The sequence below is a fragment of the Lolium perenne genome, chromosome 6 (assembly GCF_019359855.2).
Source record: "Lolium perenne isolate Kyuss_39 chromosome 6, Kyuss_2.0, whole genome shotgun sequence".
NCBI lineage: Eukaryota > Viridiplantae > Streptophyta > Magnoliopsida > Poales > Poaceae > Lolium > Lolium perenne.
The window spans coordinates 67422174-67438680 of NC_067249.2; the positions used below are offsets into that span (position 1 = coordinate 67422174).

The 16507-nt window shown below is 41.7% G+C and overlaps 2 protein-coding genes across 7 annotated transcripts; one reads left to right on the forward strand and one right to left on the reverse strand.

Annotated features, from left to right (window-relative positions):
• The first annotated feature begins 325 nt into the window (after positions 1 to 325).
• Positions 326 to 8152, forward strand: LOC127307575 (transcription factor TGAL9). 5 transcript variants are annotated; one of them, XM_051338306.2, is made up of 10 exons: positions 326 to 564; positions 637 to 738; positions 1388 to 1485; positions 2080 to 2234; positions 2319 to 2456; positions 2744 to 2821; positions 5057 to 5102; positions 5191 to 5489; positions 7400 to 7642; positions 7753 to 8152. In XM_051338306.2, the coding sequence occupies exons 2-10, from the start codon at positions 686 to 688 to the stop codon at positions 7942 to 7944; spliced, it is 1302 nt and encodes a 433-aa protein (XP_051194266.1). In that variant the 5' UTR covers positions 326 to 564; positions 637 to 685; the 3' UTR covers positions 7945 to 8152. The 5 variants fall into 5 exon arrangements, with proteins under 5 accessions (XP_051194266.1, XP_071677946.1, XP_051194264.1 ...); XM_051338305.2 differs by having other exon boundaries at positions 327 to 564; positions 1385 to 1485; XM_071821845.1 differs by having other exon boundaries at positions 326 to 738; positions 1385 to 1485; positions 7439 to 7642.
• Positions 8153 to 8187: 35 nt separating this feature from the next.
• On the reverse strand, positions 8188 to 12022 carry LOC127307577 (uncharacterized). Of its 2 annotated transcripts, none has more exons than XM_051338308.2 (6): positions 11867 to 12022; positions 10394 to 10819; positions 9873 to 9957; positions 9612 to 9781; positions 8983 to 9296; positions 8188 to 8579 (listed from the first exon to the last, which is right to left on the reverse strand). In XM_051338308.2, the coding sequence occupies exons 2-6, from the start codon at positions 10767 to 10769 to the stop codon at positions 8424 to 8426; spliced, it is 1101 nt and encodes a 366-aa protein (XP_051194268.1). In that variant the 5' UTR covers positions 10770 to 10819; positions 11867 to 12022; the 3' UTR covers positions 8188 to 8423. The 2 variants fall into 2 exon arrangements, with proteins under 2 accessions (XP_051194268.1, XP_051194269.1); XM_051338309.2 differs by lacking the exon at positions 11867 to 12022 and adding an exon at positions 11476 to 11616.
• Between the last annotated feature and the right edge of the window lie 4485 nt (positions 12023 to 16507).

Sequence of the window (16507 nt, forward strand, 5' to 3'; positions counted from 1 at the left end):
AAACAAACCAATTTAGTACATCTTCATAGTGCAAATATAATCGTATGCCGGGATGCACAAAACCTAATTTATTATGTTCGAAACCCCAATTAATCCCCAACCTAAATCTTTGATCACGTTACCGAAAAAAAAACGATCGCCCTTTATATAGTAATCCACTACCAGTCTATTCCAAACATTTGACATATATAGAAGGCACATAAAAAAACAGTCATATATCCGTACCAACTCGGCGCTCAATCCAATCACACATCGTATTCTACCCGGCCTTTTTATAAAAGTCTAATTATTGTCTACCTTTTTCCAAGGTTTGCAACCACTCCCCTTATATTTCTTGTACACGCACTCCACCTCAGGCTATACAAGTCCTCTCCTACCTTCTGCCAGCTTCCGGTCAGAAGAAGCTAACGAATCCATCCATAGCTAGGAACAAGGGGAGAAGCTACGGAAAAGGATTGAATTGCGGCGAGGCAGGATAATCGAGGATTAGTTATCTCAATCAGCTGGATCAAGCAGAGTTCATATGTGAAGAGCAGGAGCTGGTTCTTGGATAGATTTTGCTAGGTAATTGAGCCGATTGAGAAGATATAGTAAGCTTGTGGAGTTGATACTGAGCAGGAGTTTGATGGGGGATAGGCCATGGCAGCAGCCACATGAACAGGCATCTTGTTCAGCACACACCGGGATGATCCAACAAACTTCTGCTACCGCTACCTCCTCCATCCATGGAAGCACAATGTAAACCCTAACACCATGAAAGTGGATTTCCTTTTCTTTCCGACAAAGAAGTAAATCTCCTTTTCTGATGTTTCCTCCCCTTCATGATATTTTTGTTCTCTGGTTATTATTTTTTAACTTTGAGCCTTGGAAGTTATATTCAGGCATGAATTGGTCTGTCCCAACATAAATAACTTATCTGGAGGCTTAAGGATGAAGTAAGCATCTTAGTTTGAAGATGATGTCTCAGAGTTCGTGTACTATTGTATATATTGACTTATGTTGATGTCGTTTGGTCCAATTCTAAAGAAGGCGATGGTGCAACTAATTAGCTAGACTTGCTACCATAAGAAACTTTCATCTCCTTGATGGATCTCTATCTCAACATTTCAGTTGTCCCTTCAGTTTCCTGTTGCCTTTTAAGTTGAGAAATGCGTTTGAAAGTGTCATTTCTTATGCGGCTTTCAAGAGACCACTTCTCATGGATTTGTTAATTACGAATCTCGAAGCTTAATTTTTGCAACATTCCTTCCGTATTTTATCCTCTTTCTCGGAGTGATGCTTCTCTCTCACTGAAACTTTGAAACATATATATGCTCGCCAGCTAACAATGATGGTCATGATAACCATTTTGTAATGCTCTATCTATTAATTTGTGCTATTGCAGCAGAAAGGACCCTGGCGGATATGAAGACATGGGTGAACTTGATCAAGCCCTCTTTCTCTACCTCAACAGCCAGGATCAAACATCAGTTCAAGAACAACCGCGTAAGACATGCTTAATCAGCTATTTCTCAACTCATAGAAACTTCAGAATATTTCATAAACTGTCATACTGAATTGATGCATAGCTTTGATGGTTAGAGGCAATAAATTGTTTCCCTAACATACATACTTTATTGGAACTAAGTTCCATAATTTGCACACATATAGAAAACATGCCATCTACTAGAATTTGGCATGCCTGGTCGAGTTTCGACATAAGATGGGCGACAGTGATGATGAAATCTTATGGTCCTTTTCCTTCTTTCCGAGCAAAGCTTCCATTTTCTGACATGTAGATTATTTCCCAAAAGAGGAATTCTCTAGTTGGAGCGAAGGGGAGAGAGAGTGGCGTGTAGCAAACACCTGCTGATGTGTGTTCTTGCCAAAGATGATCATCTTATTTTGCCAGAGCAGATACATGCCATTTCCTCAATATGGGTGTAAAACTGTATATTCTGTTTGTGAATTAAACATCGCCAGCCGAGCCGAGTGCATGCGGTTGCACCAGTGTGAATGTGCGATATACAATTATACACACGCACTGCTGTAGAATTCTGGAATGGTCGCGTGAGACTTATCCTTCACGTGTGCATGCAGAGACTCTCAACATCTTCCCTTCTCGGCCGATGCACGCCGTCGAACCTTCTCCAAACACTGCCACCGCGGCCGGTTCTTCGAAGCAGCAGCAGCGGCCGCCATCCAAGCAGCTGGCGATGCTCGCTCCGGCACCGGACAGCAAGCCAGCCGTCAAGGTCAGTACTAGCTGCACCCTATATAGTACATGCACTTCTTGCGACATTTTTGTGTTGTGGATTGTGATATCGCTGATATAACAGAGAGAAGGAGGCGGACGCGGCGGCGAGGGCACGCCGTCGACTTCGGAGCATGAGGGACCCCGAACGCCGGACGCCAAGACATTGAGGAGACTTGCGCAGAACAGGGAGGCCGCGAGGAAGAGCAGGCTTAGGAAGAAGGTACGTCTAAATATGAGCGGCAAAATTATTAGTTACTGACTATACTGCTCGATTAACTTGATTAATTACTGGCCTTCAACAAGTCCCAAGTGTAGGATTGGGCTGGTGAGGTTAACCTGCTAGCTACTGCACCACCTAAAAGTTGAATATGTGCAATATATATAATACTGTCTAACTATGCCCAATGGTTTTCACGTTTCTGTACGACAAGTACACTTCTTGTAGACTTTGGTGCATATATGATGATTGATTCTCGATTGGCCTTCTATGGCGATGTGCATGTGTAGGCTTACATTCAAAATTTGGAGACGAGCAGGGTCAGGCTGTCACAGATGGAGCAGGAGATGCAAAGAAGCAGCAATCAGGTATCCATATATTCCCTGATAAAGGTATAAATACAGATATGTGCCTTAGGGGACATATATAAAATAGGTCTTGGTATGAATCACCCATATGAAATTACCTACCACAAGTGGTCTAAATCCCAACATTTCTGTTCATCCACGTAATTTTCTCCAACAAGGAAGGCAAACTTCCCGACCTCTGCATTCTCGGGTGCACACAACCATAATCCATCCAAGTTGTCATTCAAAGATATTCCAGGGGTTCACCAAATATTTCCGGTTGGTGACGTCCTATTCTCTAGTGATGTAAGGGCTAAGTTTCACCGGATATATTCTGGGGGCTCACCGGAAGTCCGGAACGTCGACCTTCAATCTGTGACGCATATAAGAATACTTGGCACATGAGTAAAGCAAGACACTGCATGTAGTCTATAGGTGGTACCAATTGTGGGTGTTAGGTTCGGTGATATGGGATGGTTGCCATGTAGGATATATTGGCAATGAACTATTAGAGAGATAGGAAATTATGTGGTGGTGCAGAGGAGTTCATTTGTGAAGAACAAAGTGAACCATCGTGGCAATGTAAGGGCAATGTAAGTTTCATTCGGTAGGTGGTGGCGACAAAAGTTCGTCGACAGGGCATTGCTAGCACTGCTAGGATGGTGGATATATGGTTGACATTGGTGGGGATGAGTGTGGGCAATATGTGGAGGTGAAAGGCATCGAGAATTGGGAGGGGTAGAAAGGTGTCGGTATTGAGCTTCTATCTCAAAGCACTAAATTACGGGACTTTGCCAACTTTCTAGGGAAAAAACTTGTTAAACATTATATTAGTATTATCATGATTACTGAATTTACATCCATGTGTATATATGTATCGTTCCATATGGTTCAGAATGCATCCTAGTCCGAACCATCGTATTGATCAGAATAAGAAAGGCAAAGGAATTGTAAGGTAGAGTAAGAAGCATCCCCTAGTAGAATGATTGAGGGAGTCTTCTCTAGCCCAACGGTCTTCTTTTTCACTTCCGTAACTCCATGGATGCCACCTAGACGTGCCATAGCCATAAATGATGGATGCTAGGTGCTTTGCGATTTGACCCATGCAATATGTTAAAAATCGCCAAGGGAGAATGTTCCCAAGAATGAAACTCAAAGAAAGTGACGAGGTTAATTCCTCAAAAAAAATGGAGAGGGCCCACACAAGTGTTGGAACATGAGGTTTAATTTGATGTGAAGCCTGCAAGCTAAGGGTAGGTGATAGTGGTAAAGCCCACGCAATTGTTGGAACATGTGGTTTAATTTGATGTGAAGCATGCAAGCTAAGGGTAGGTATCAATGGTAAAGCAAGTAGGTGCAATGATCCAATGGCAGTAAGAGAGGTGTGTGCGGCAGCTATGTGGGAAGTGAAGCCATATGAATACGTAGGAGATATTTATGGGGTTTCCGCCGAAACATGCATAATTGTTCTCTAGTATCTTAATATATACTCCCTCTGTTTATAAATATGAGATATTTTAGACATTTCAAAGCGATACACATCATAATAAGTGAATCTACACACTAAGAGTAGGCTAGATACATATCAAAGTAGATGAATCCAGTAAAAGCTAAGATATGTTATATTAGTGAACGTAGGGAGTATGTATTATCAATACGGTTTTGTTATGAATTCCTTAAGTCTCAGTCACAAAAATGAACTTGAGTTGCACTTTTCTGTCAAAAAAGTGCAATTGCACTTTTCTACTAGAAAAGTGCAACTGATCCGAGTTGCACATTTTTTTTAACTGCAGTTGCACTTTTTTGAGGTGACTGAGATTTAATCTCAGTCAACTGAGACATAGGCACACCCTTATCAATAACAACAGTATGAGTTAGGGTTATCCATCTAGTCTAATCTAATGACTAGTAATTAGTTATGGCCTAGTTGCACATCTTTCCTTTATAACACCATACAGTTACCTTGCACAACCCTCTTTATTTTGTTATCATGCTATAATTGCTTACATTACTCCACCAAATGTTACGATAAGATACTGAGATTCTTGTATTACTTTTTGATGTTATTAAAATTGTGCTAAGTTTGCAATTTTGGAAAAAGAAAAATCAAAAGAGAATTCAATTCTGGTTGCATTGTTTAGGATTATTACATTTTTAGAGACGTAAGGGAGAATCACTTACATTTATATCACTGGCCTTTATCGAAATTTTTTATATCACTGGCTAGCTAATTAAGTTATTTCATTCACAACAAAGGGTGCAATCCTGGGCGGTGGTGCTGGCATTGGAGGACTAAGTCCAGGCATGCATGGAACCCTAACTTATTCAATACCGTCGCTAACAAATTAAACTTCCTCTAACTTACGTGCATGGTAAAAACGAATTAGCAGAGGCGGCGTGGTTCGACGGGGAGTACGCGAGGTGGGTGGACGAGCACGACAGGATGATGCGGCACCTCCGGGCGGCGGTGGAGAACCAGGACGCGGCGGCGGCGGCTACGGCTACGGACGGTGAGCAGCTGCTGCGGCAGCTCGTCGACGCGGCGGCAGCGCACCACGTGATGCTGGCGGAGATGAAGGCCGCCCTGGCTAGGGCCGATGTGTTCCACCTCGTCTCCGGGACGTGGCTGCCCGCCGCCGAGCGCTGCTTTCTCTGGATTGGCGGCTCCCGCCCTTCGGATCTCATCAAGGTATCTTATCTGACTATTACTTCTGTACTATAGCTAATGCATCGCCTCGAGCCTAGCTAGCAAATATCCGTCAATACTGTGTGCATTGCCTCTAGTTATTCATTTGCCTTTTCTCGTAACGTCGTCCACAATGTCATCAGTTTCTTTTGAATATTGTTTCCCCAAAAGTATACAATAATACAACTTGTGACTTGTGAGTATATGTCATGATGGATATAATGCTGTCGGTTTGATGTTTATAGATGCTGACCAAGTGACTAGGATTTTTCTGGTGTAGATGACAAAAACTTATAAGTAATGTTCCACTTAACCTGATTCTGAAACGATATGTACTGGGGGAGTTTGGGACACAAAGACAAAAAAATACACATATGCAATATAGGCATAGGTACATATTTACATGAATTAATTAATGACATATGGAAATACTAGTATATATAGTGCTGTTTGGTCTTTAATTAATTGAGGTTAAGGGAGCAGACAGTTCTAAAAAATAATACTCCCCCAACTAGCAGCCAGTAGGTAGAGAGAGACGTATATGATGGATTAGCTAGCTATCGCCTATCTAACTAGCTAATCTTAAGTAGGTGAGAGGTCCAAGTAGTTGATGGAACAGTTAGGCCTTTGCAAGTTTTCTAACTAATATTGATTAGTACAGATTCTTATGTTTGTTGTCTTCTGTGTTGGAAGAAAGCGTACGTACATTGTGATGTGCAAGAAAGTTGGTGAAGGAGAAGTTAGATATGGGATGTCGATGGGGATGAAAAAGATACGCCTAGCTTCTAGATGGAATGGGGGCAACTAACCTTAGAACCTTCAAGAAAATCGTCACGGAGACTTGGGCTCCTCCGAAATGCCGATTCTTCGTTGGGCTCGTGCTCCAAAACAAGCTCTGGGCATCTGACCGTCTTGCTATGAGTGCTCGTTGGCTTACATGCCCATCCTTGCTGCAGAGTCTACCCGACTGGCTATTTATCCTGCAATACTAGCACGCCATTACCAATGCTTCTTGCAACTCCCCGGAGGGTTTCAAATCCGTGGTCATTTTCATCATGTGGGAAATTTCGAGGGATCGGAATGCAAGGATTTAAACAACAATCCTCGATGATGTAGGCACTCTTTTAGAAGATTAAAGATGAAGGAAAAGAATTGATGCTAGCAGGTGCAAAAAAAAAAAAAAACCTCAGGATCCAAGGCATTGCTATTTATTTATTTTTGGTTCACTTGGCTCTTGCCGCTCCTGTTTGCTTCTCCTATATCGATATAAAAAGGCAAAGCTTTTGCTTATTTTACAAACAACCATAGAACAAAGAATGCCAACATTTTCAGATATAATCATGATTGAGTGTTAAAACCAAGTATATATAAATATTACCTAAATGCAAGCGTACAACAATAAACCGGGCAAGAACTTAGAAAATACACTTAAAGAACTTCGGTTCTGCATGACTTGATGGAACTTGAGACACCCGATGAATTTTTGGAGATTAGAGGTGATTTCATTCGAAGTTTGAGTAATCCACGCGTTTCAAGTATGGTAAGGTCACACTCCATACATGTCCCGTAAAATAGGAGTGTCTATTTGAATTCAACTTACATTTTTTCATATTTTCTCTAACTTTTTCATCTCATCCTTTGTTTCTCTGTCCAATGAATATATCAGATATTTCAAAATCTTATGTGACTTTATTGTACAAGCGTACAACTGACTAGTTGCACATTTGTACAACTAAACTCCTTGCAATATTTTGTGCAACTCCATACCTAACATTGTGCAACTTGATCAATTTATATGTGAAACAACATGCAATTTTGTTATATAGACACGGTCATATTCAAACAAATTAGTGTAACTAGGTGTGAAATTATATGTTATATATTATGTAGTAAGTTAGTAACAAGTAAAACAGATTGTAGCGCGACATGTGGAGCCGCTGACAGAGCAACAGGTGGCGGGCGTGTGCGATGTGCAGCGGTGGTCGCGGGAACGCGAAGAGGCGCTTGACCAAGAGCTCCAGGCCACGTACCGCTCCCTCTCCGACACCGTCTGCTCCGACGCGCTGCTCTCCCCATACCCTGACATGGCCGCCTACATGGCCCACATGTCACTCGCCATCGCCAACCTCTCCTCGCTCGAAGCCTTCGTCAGGCAGGTAAGCATGCCTACGTTCTCTTCGGAGACAGAGTTGTGCCGCTAATATCAGTATCGAATGTGACACCCATTTTGCATGACGACCATGTCCCGTTTGGTATGATGCTGCAGGCAGACGCTTTGAGGCTGCAGGTGCTGCACAGGCTGCCGCAGATCCTAACATCGCGGCAAGCGGTGCGGTGCTTCCTCGCCATCGCCGACTACTCCCATCGCCTCCGCGCACTAAGCTCCCTCTGGCTTGCCCAGCCGCATCGCCAGGATCAACCCAACCCGTCCGGTGCCGGTGGCCAGTTCCATCCATAAATTCATCCTTCACCTAGCCACCTATGTTGCAAGGTGTACAGAGATGGGTAATTAGATTCAGATAGAGATGATCAGCTTCTTCGGTAAGATGTTGATGTGTTTGTAATTGTGTATATAAAAGGAGTAGATTTTAATAATATACATACACAGGTGGAAATAGGCAACATAAAAATAAGAAATTGACAATGTAATGTGTGTGTTTTCTACACTAGACTGGCTCTGCTTCTCAGCATTCAGATTCAGTTAAACAATCAACAGGTCATTGTATTGGTGTTACAAGTTACAAATGCGAGCTACAACCATTATCCCAACAGGGAATCATATGAATTTAAGTTACAACAACCAAATATGCCATTTTTTGGCTCTCTTTTTTTAATATGAAGAAATGTATCTATCATGAGCTTGCGGAGTTCAATTGGTGTCATATCCCTGTGTACACAAGAATAACGCAGAAACAAGGATGCGAGCACCCTCCAGTGCTATAATCTGTCGAGGGCGTCAACGATTGCCTTGCGAAACGAGTCGTTGTGGAGTAAAAAGGAGGACACGTGGCCTCCTGTAACCCAACGGACTTCTGAGCCTGGCCATGCCTTCTGGAGCTGCATGATTGAGTGTTTGGGGATGTAACCGTCGTCCTGAAACAGGGAGAACATTGTTTTAGACTAGAACCAGGCTTCAATAATAGACATACTGAATCTGATATTAGTGAAAGGTTTCAACTTCGGAACACTACATATTACTGAAGCAAGCTAGCGAACAGCCAGAGGTTTAAATGATACTTGAATAGATCAGCTACAATGATGATGCGAGACATATGGTGCAGAAAACACATCTATTTTCACTTTTCAAGTACACAAATAGGGTCTGTTGTTAAAATAATACTACGTAGTAAAGCACATACACTAGTAATGAAACCTGATGGTGAGTTGCTGTAACAAAGCTACCTGGCACGCTGAAAGTACAAGACTCAGGTGGCTTCATTCATATTTGGATATCGACTATATATACGTGCTAAATAACAGCTAGAGTAGCACTAACCGTTGCACCAACAAATATGACAGCCTGTGGATTCTTCGGTAGTGGAAACCGAGTGACGTCAGTCAGAGAGAGCACGGATCGTAACCTGTCCTTTACTTGCTCAATAGTGATTCCAGATTCCTGTGCCGCATCCTCTGCCAAAGACGTTGCATCTTGAGCTAATGCTGCTGCATCTTCTCTCAATGCTTCCCAAGCTGTGGCATGTCTGTAAAGCCCTTCACAGAAAGGCACCACAGCAGAATGTGGGGCAAGAAACGGTAGTGTGGCAATTGGTGTAGGATGCAAGGATCCAACCATTGCAGCATGTACGCCACCTGTTAATAACAAATAAGGCTCATGAAAAAAAAATTAAAAACATTTCATAAATAGACCTTCTAAAAGGTCAGAATAAAGTTCTGAAAATAAACGGGACACTCAGTATCATATACAATTTTTCTAATGGAACTAAGACAACATAGTGAAGAAGATCAATTAGATACGTTTGAAAAAAACTCATATTTATTTATTAGCACCACTTGTAAGGAATAAAGATAAAAACATAGGAATCTTGAGAACCAGGTTAGAATGGGATGATTTTGATGAATGGACCACAGCAGGTCCTTGGTTCTTTAGAGAGCTATACTACATACCCATGCTGAGCCCACATATGCCCAACTTGCCATAACCAGCCTCAGCCTGCAACCAGTACAAGAGGCTGCGAGCTTCATCAATGGTGGCTTTTCCTAAGAGTAGCAAGTCACTGACGCATTGAAGCTTTGCCCCATGCTGCATGCTTGGACGTCGTTGCCCATAATAGGGGCTGCATTCAAAAAGATATCAGTTCCTGACAGTTATTCGGGAAGATTTGAATCAAAGAAAAATACAAGATAACGTGACTATACAAACCTCACCTCTCAAGAACCATAGTTGCAATGTTGTCCTTCACAAGTGGTCCACCAAGCCGGAGCCTTCTCTCGAATGAGTGATCACCAGTGCCTAAAATTATTGATAGAAGCCTTCGTTGATCAGATTTCTTTGGAAGTGGGGATTATGACAGGTATTAGGAAAAGCAGAGTGAAGAACTCCAGGAAAAACCCAGATAATATGATCAGCCTGAGTATCACATTGTGAAAACATGAATTCTAGAACCAGAAAGGTTACCCATCATTTAACTTAGGTAGTCAGAAGATGGAAAAGTTGTATTTACTTCATTTAAGAGTATAGTAATCTTTTTTAAATGAGGTGAGGGCGCTAAACTCGCAGAACTATAGGCATCAATTACCATTAATCGGTAAATCAAGTTTAAGCTGCAACATCTGAATGTGCAAGGTATAACAAACTACAAGTTCTTATTCAAAGTCTAAGAAGATTTATCTAGCTAGATGAAAGCGGTACACTGAGACAGGTTAGGATAACGATACAAACTTTTTACCTGCCAGATGGACCACGCACGACATCTTCTCTGGTGAGGCAGACTTGGGTGTAAGAAAGGCAACTCTTGCACTGTGACTCTCCGGAGGCAACGCATGAATTAGGCGCTCATCGCATGTCGTCCTGAAAACACCCTCTCGCATAACAGAGTTCTTGGTCTCCCAAACTGTTTTCCATATGGGCTGCACAGCAGTTGGTGGCCAGTTCTGGTGAGGAGCTTCAGGAAAAATCTGCTTCACCATCCTCTCTAGCAACACAAGTTTGGTACCTCCCCATCCTTTTGAGAAAAACGGTGTTCCTATTTTCGTGCGATGGAGGAGCGTCCCATATATGTGGTCCAGTACATAATGCACCATCCCAACATTCACTGTTACCATATTCACAGATTTTCTTGTTAATGTTGATTACTCAGTCTTCTAATAAATGCCTGCACCAAAAAGATTTGGCAATAGTCCAAGTCAGCATATTCTTAGAAATAAAACGTTTGAAGAACATTTAAATATAAGTGGCAAACGAATGGCTTTCAGCTTATAATGACTCAAACAAAGATTAAAACGAACCAATCGTGACAATTAGAACTTCTAGATGATGCAATAGAAATAAGATAGAAACATCATTTGCCAGATACACAACACACAAACCACGAAAACAGCACTTCTAAAGTTTGGGCTAACTGCCAAGGGCGTAGTTGATGTGTGAAGATGGCATTCACCTGGGTTACAAGTAACCGCACAGCAATGCCCAGAGAAGTACCATCAATTAGTTTTCAACAGCCACTAGTTCGGCACGGTATAGTCAGAAAAACCATGTGCAGAACAGTGAAATAAGACTTGTGAATTGCGAAAGTGGACTAACCACCGCAAATTAAAGACGAATTAAAGTGGACCTTATCCTTGAACCTAACATGGCAACAGAGCTAGGACTTCCAGGAGGTCATGAAGATTCTAGCGCTGGCCTGCGAACTAGGAGACGAGAATTCCCCAGAGCAATGCACCATCGTGGCATCAGATGTTCAGTCATATTCAAGGAACACAGCCACAGCAACTGAAAAAAAAAACAGCATCTCTGCCAAAGGAGACGCACCTAATCGAGGCAGATCTGGAAGAGAACCGCTCGAGCTCTTGGACAGCCGCCGCCTCGCCGAGGCCCAATGCAGGTACTACGCCGTACGCGCTCTACCGCATCACGTGTAAACTACGCAGACCTGGAATCCCCCTTTAGAAGCACATCCTACGCAGAACACACCGAACCTCTTACGAAACCACCGTAGCACCACGGGCGGCTCGGACAGCCCGCTGCCTAATCCGCGGCGGAGCAGACAAGCGGGGGTGAATCCGCTCCGCCTGCGGCAGGAATCGGCACAATCCGGACCGGGATCCGCGGACGGCGAGAGAGGGGCGGAGCGGAGTAGGACCGCGAGAGGAGCGCGCGGGGAAGGAGGGGGAATGGAGGAGACCCGCGGCGAGAATTTTACCTCGTTGAATCCGCGGCGCCGCGAGGAAGACGGCGGGCGTGATTTGGCTGTGGTGGGCTGGAGATTGAGAGGGGAGTTGGTCGCGTTGTCGTGAGAGAGAAGCAGTGGGGGACGGACGCGGCGTGTAGTTCTGTCCCGGCCCGGGCGGGCCCTTGCCGCCGTGGCACGTGGTTTTGGATATGAACGCTTTGCGGCTGGCGCAGACGGAAAAGTGGGCCCCACTCTGCAGAGGCTGTGGATTACGATAAGGTGGGCCCGCTGATTTTGATCTGATCATAAAATAACTTTTTTGGTTGATTATTACATAACAAAAGCGACATTTTAACTCCACTAGTAATGTAGCTTATTCTGGAGTATCGATCAAGTTCATAAGCATTTCTTTTAACTGATGATCAAATCAATAAGTTGTTAGAGCATCAATGTACAATAGTACTTCCTCTGGCGGAAATTCAATTCGGCTCCCCGGGTGCGTATGCTCCCTTTACTAAAAATTATATTTCGAAATATCGAAAAATTTGGACAAAAAATTCTACATGTACATCTTCATAATATACGTGCGTTCGTCAAGTTTCACGAAAAACCAATATATTGTGTGGTCTATATAAAAAAGAGAAAGTTTATCTTGTGAAAAGCATTATTTTTAGCACTGAATTTTGTCTTTTTTACACACGTCACATGATAAGTCATTTTTTTATGAAACGACTTTGTGAGCATGTAGCACGTGAAGATGTACGTGCGAACTTTTAGTTTCAATTTTTAAAATTTAAAATGTATGTAAGATGCATTTAGAAATATAGAGAGCATATGGACCCATGTTCCAAAACACCGCTCCCCTCCTCTGGTCTCTTTTAACTTATTCGGATTTAGTATACCTTTGTACTAAATTCGAGTTAATTAAAAAGAACCGGAGAGAGTAGGTAGGAAGATTTTTTTTCTTATTTATTTCATGTCATGAATGGTAATGGAACCGGGGAGAAATCACTGAGTATCTAAAGTAATGTATTGCTTGCATCCTCCTAAAATTATGAATTTGTAAAAAAAAACAATATAACTTGTGACTTGGAGAAGACACCTTGTACTATGGAGAAAATGCCTTATCTTATCATATTATAAAATTCTTACTACCTCAATTCCGAAAAATAAGGCGTACACTTTTAGTCAAAAGTCAAAGCATACTAAATTTTATTGAAAATATACACAAAAATATTGATATTTATGAGAGTTGATGGATACACTAAGAAAATACATCGTATCACGAATCTATTGATATAGATTTGATAACATAAATGTTCAAACAAAATTGTCTAAACTTAGTCAAACTAAACATGCTTTCAATTTTTTAAAAAAATTATATGACCCATTTTATGGAATGGAGGTAGTAGATAAGAGAAGATAACTTTTTTCCCCTCAATTTCAATTCAACAAACATATTAGCTAGCATTGCTAAGATATCGCCATTGTTACATGTTGTTACTACGCCTAACATCATCTCTCACTCAATTCATGGAAGACAACCACTTTAGATAAAGAAGATATGAAGCCCACCAGATTGTTATTTTGAAACAATTCTCTACATTGTTGAGATATTCAAGTACAAAAGAGGGACCCATAGGTTTCTTTTACACTTAGACCATAAGGTCTTCAAGTTAGAGAAAATAATCCTGAAACACTAAAAAAAATGAACACGGTAGTTCACGGTCATTTATAGCACATGCGGCGAAAAATAATTATCACAACTCAATAAAAGGAGTATCGAGGGTGATGGGAAGGGCGGAAGTGCCTCGATGTCACTGTCAAGGGAATTTAATCGAAAACAATTGGGAGGAGTCGAGAAGATGAGGGGAGTAGTTGGGACACCATTGTGTTTGCTTGTTGTCCAGGCTATTGTTTGATGAGCCATAAGTGTGGGCACTCAATTATAGTATCTTTCGATAAGTAAGAGTATCGAGCCCATGAGCAGTTGAGAAGATGATTCACTGGAATGTTAATAGTCCACAAATAAAGTTTCAAACGTTTTTTGGTATTTTTTATTGTATAGTTTCCTGAAAAGTAAAACACAAAAGAACCAAAATACAGATAATAACATGGAAATGTAACAAGATTTGTCAAAAAAACCTAATCCTTTATGCAGCAAAAGAACAATCTTGAGTTTGTTGTGAGTGAAATGTTCCTAAGGGCGGTGTGAATTATTTAGCACATGATTATCATATGAATATAACAAGCATTTTGTCAATTTTAATATCTATATTGTGTGGAGCTTAAGATAGGTGTAACCATATGCATGAGCAAGTACACCCTAATGATTGACCATAAGGTTAATTTTATGAGAAAACAAAGGATGTGCTAAGAAAAATATCCAACCGTCGCTTAAAGTTTTATGGTCTCCGTTAAATAAGCCCCATATTGCAAGTTCAAGACTTAGGTCATGATTTGTGCCACTTCAAGCCTCTCCTCTTTTCCCTACTCTAAGTTGCAGGCCTATCTCCTATGAGCACATAAAGGTCAAGTACTATGCATACGACTTTCGCATAATACCATCATAGAGCCACATCAAATAAATAAATTTGACCAAATACTCAACTCATATCATATAAAAATCATGGCTAGGACATCTTATGCCCCCGGGAATATGGGAAACTACGTACTCACTACTCTTAAACATGGTCATGATCAGTGGCATAATGAATACAACACAATCAGAAAATATATCTTCACCACCAAATAATCTCAAATAACTAAGTGCAATCATGCACTAGGTATTACAAAGACGATCCATGGTTCTGGTCTACCCAAAATGAGGGGGTGACATTGATCTCAAAGATGGTGATGGTGTTAATATGGTGGAGATGATGCGCACATTGATGATGAGACTCCCCCTTTGACAAGGAGGAATTGGTGATGGCTTTGATTTCCCCTCGGCAGCAACCACGAAGCAATTGAATCTGCCCTCTCCCAAGGAAGAAGAGTAATTTTGCCTCCGTTGCCGCCTCCAAAAAAATCTCTAGGAAATATGGCATGCGTTTTTCTGCGTCATGGAGGCTCTCGTAAAAAGGAAGGGGTGGGGAGGTGCTCGAGGGGAAGTGGGTCCCCATGGCACGACCAACATGGTGGGACTCACTTTGTCCCTCGTGGCCCTCCTTCTATCCCTCCAAAGCTAACAACCTTGTTTCTGATAAAAACAGATGCAATATTTTTCCTTAAATTAATTAAGCTCCGTAAGATCCCAAATACAAAAAATAAGAAAAAAGAGGTTTCTGCCTCCCAAAGTTAGATAACAAAACATTGAGACTTTGGAAGAAAGTCTCGTAAACCATCTAAAACTCGATAAATAAATTTATAATCATTCATATATGGTTGTAAAACATAGATCATATGATATATATTAGTAGTGATGCAAAATGTATGTATCACGGTCGTCATGAGCCTTGAGAGCTTCACGGGCCCACATGCCATGGAGTAAAATGGGTAGGATATGACTATACCCAAGAGACACGTTAATGCTCATCCCCTGCCCACAACTTAACATGTAGAGTATGAGTATTGCACATGAATATCGAAATATATCCATATGTATATTGCACATCAATAAATACGTACGCCTATACCCAGACCAGCTGGGTCAGGTTCCGGCCTGCTACATGCATAGTTTTAAAAACCGTACCGGACCGTCGGTTGAACCGGAGTGCTACAGCCTACATGTGCTCATGGGTATATTTTCCATCCGTCGGGCATCTCCAAGTGCACACCCATTATTCTATCCAGGCATCCCTAAATCATGTACGTTTGGGGACGTTTGGACACCTTGTCTGGACCGATGGGGTTGGTACATCCAAGGGAACCCCAACAGACCGGCCCTTCTCCATTTTGGCTATTTTCATCTCTTCTTTCATTTTTTATACTAGATAATTTTTAGACACATGTTAATCAAACGAAAATTTAGACATTAAAATAGTTCATGCGACATTTAAATTCAAATTAAAACGTGGAAAGTTCTGGAAAATAGTAGGAGTCATCCACTACAACATGCGAACATAAAAAATATTGGTTTCCTTGGATGATCCGCATGTGCTCAGCTATATCACCCTGTAGTTACCGATGAACATCTTTTTCACAAATTTAACTTAACAAGAGGGCCCTCATGTCTACACTCAATAATCATCATGCCCACTCTTCATGATCATGTTGTACATGTGACACAAGCAGTCGATGGACATAGTGCAATGAGTTTGGAGCACACACCAAATGCTCTCTTCACATCATTCGTCAACTCTCTTATTGTTGTGCAAAGAGAGATTGTTTGCTACCTTAGTGGTTGTGAATACTCTTCACAAATGTCGTCCAACGAGGTACGACATATATGTCATCAGTTAGGTAATAGCATTGTTATTTTGATGGTCATTGATCTTGTAGTTGTGCTAGAGAGTGTTTCTTTAGCAAGTCTTGCAAACATCGGAGAGTATTATAATATATTGATGTTATTGTGAGATCCCGTCATGACGGCAAAAAAGTGCCAAACCCACATGTCATGATCTGCGCGCCCCTTAGCTAGGCCTCTATTACCCTCTCTAGGGTCTCTAGAATGGCTCCACGTACCAATACATCTCTTTGTTGTGCACTTTATTCTCGATCGTGTTTACCGCT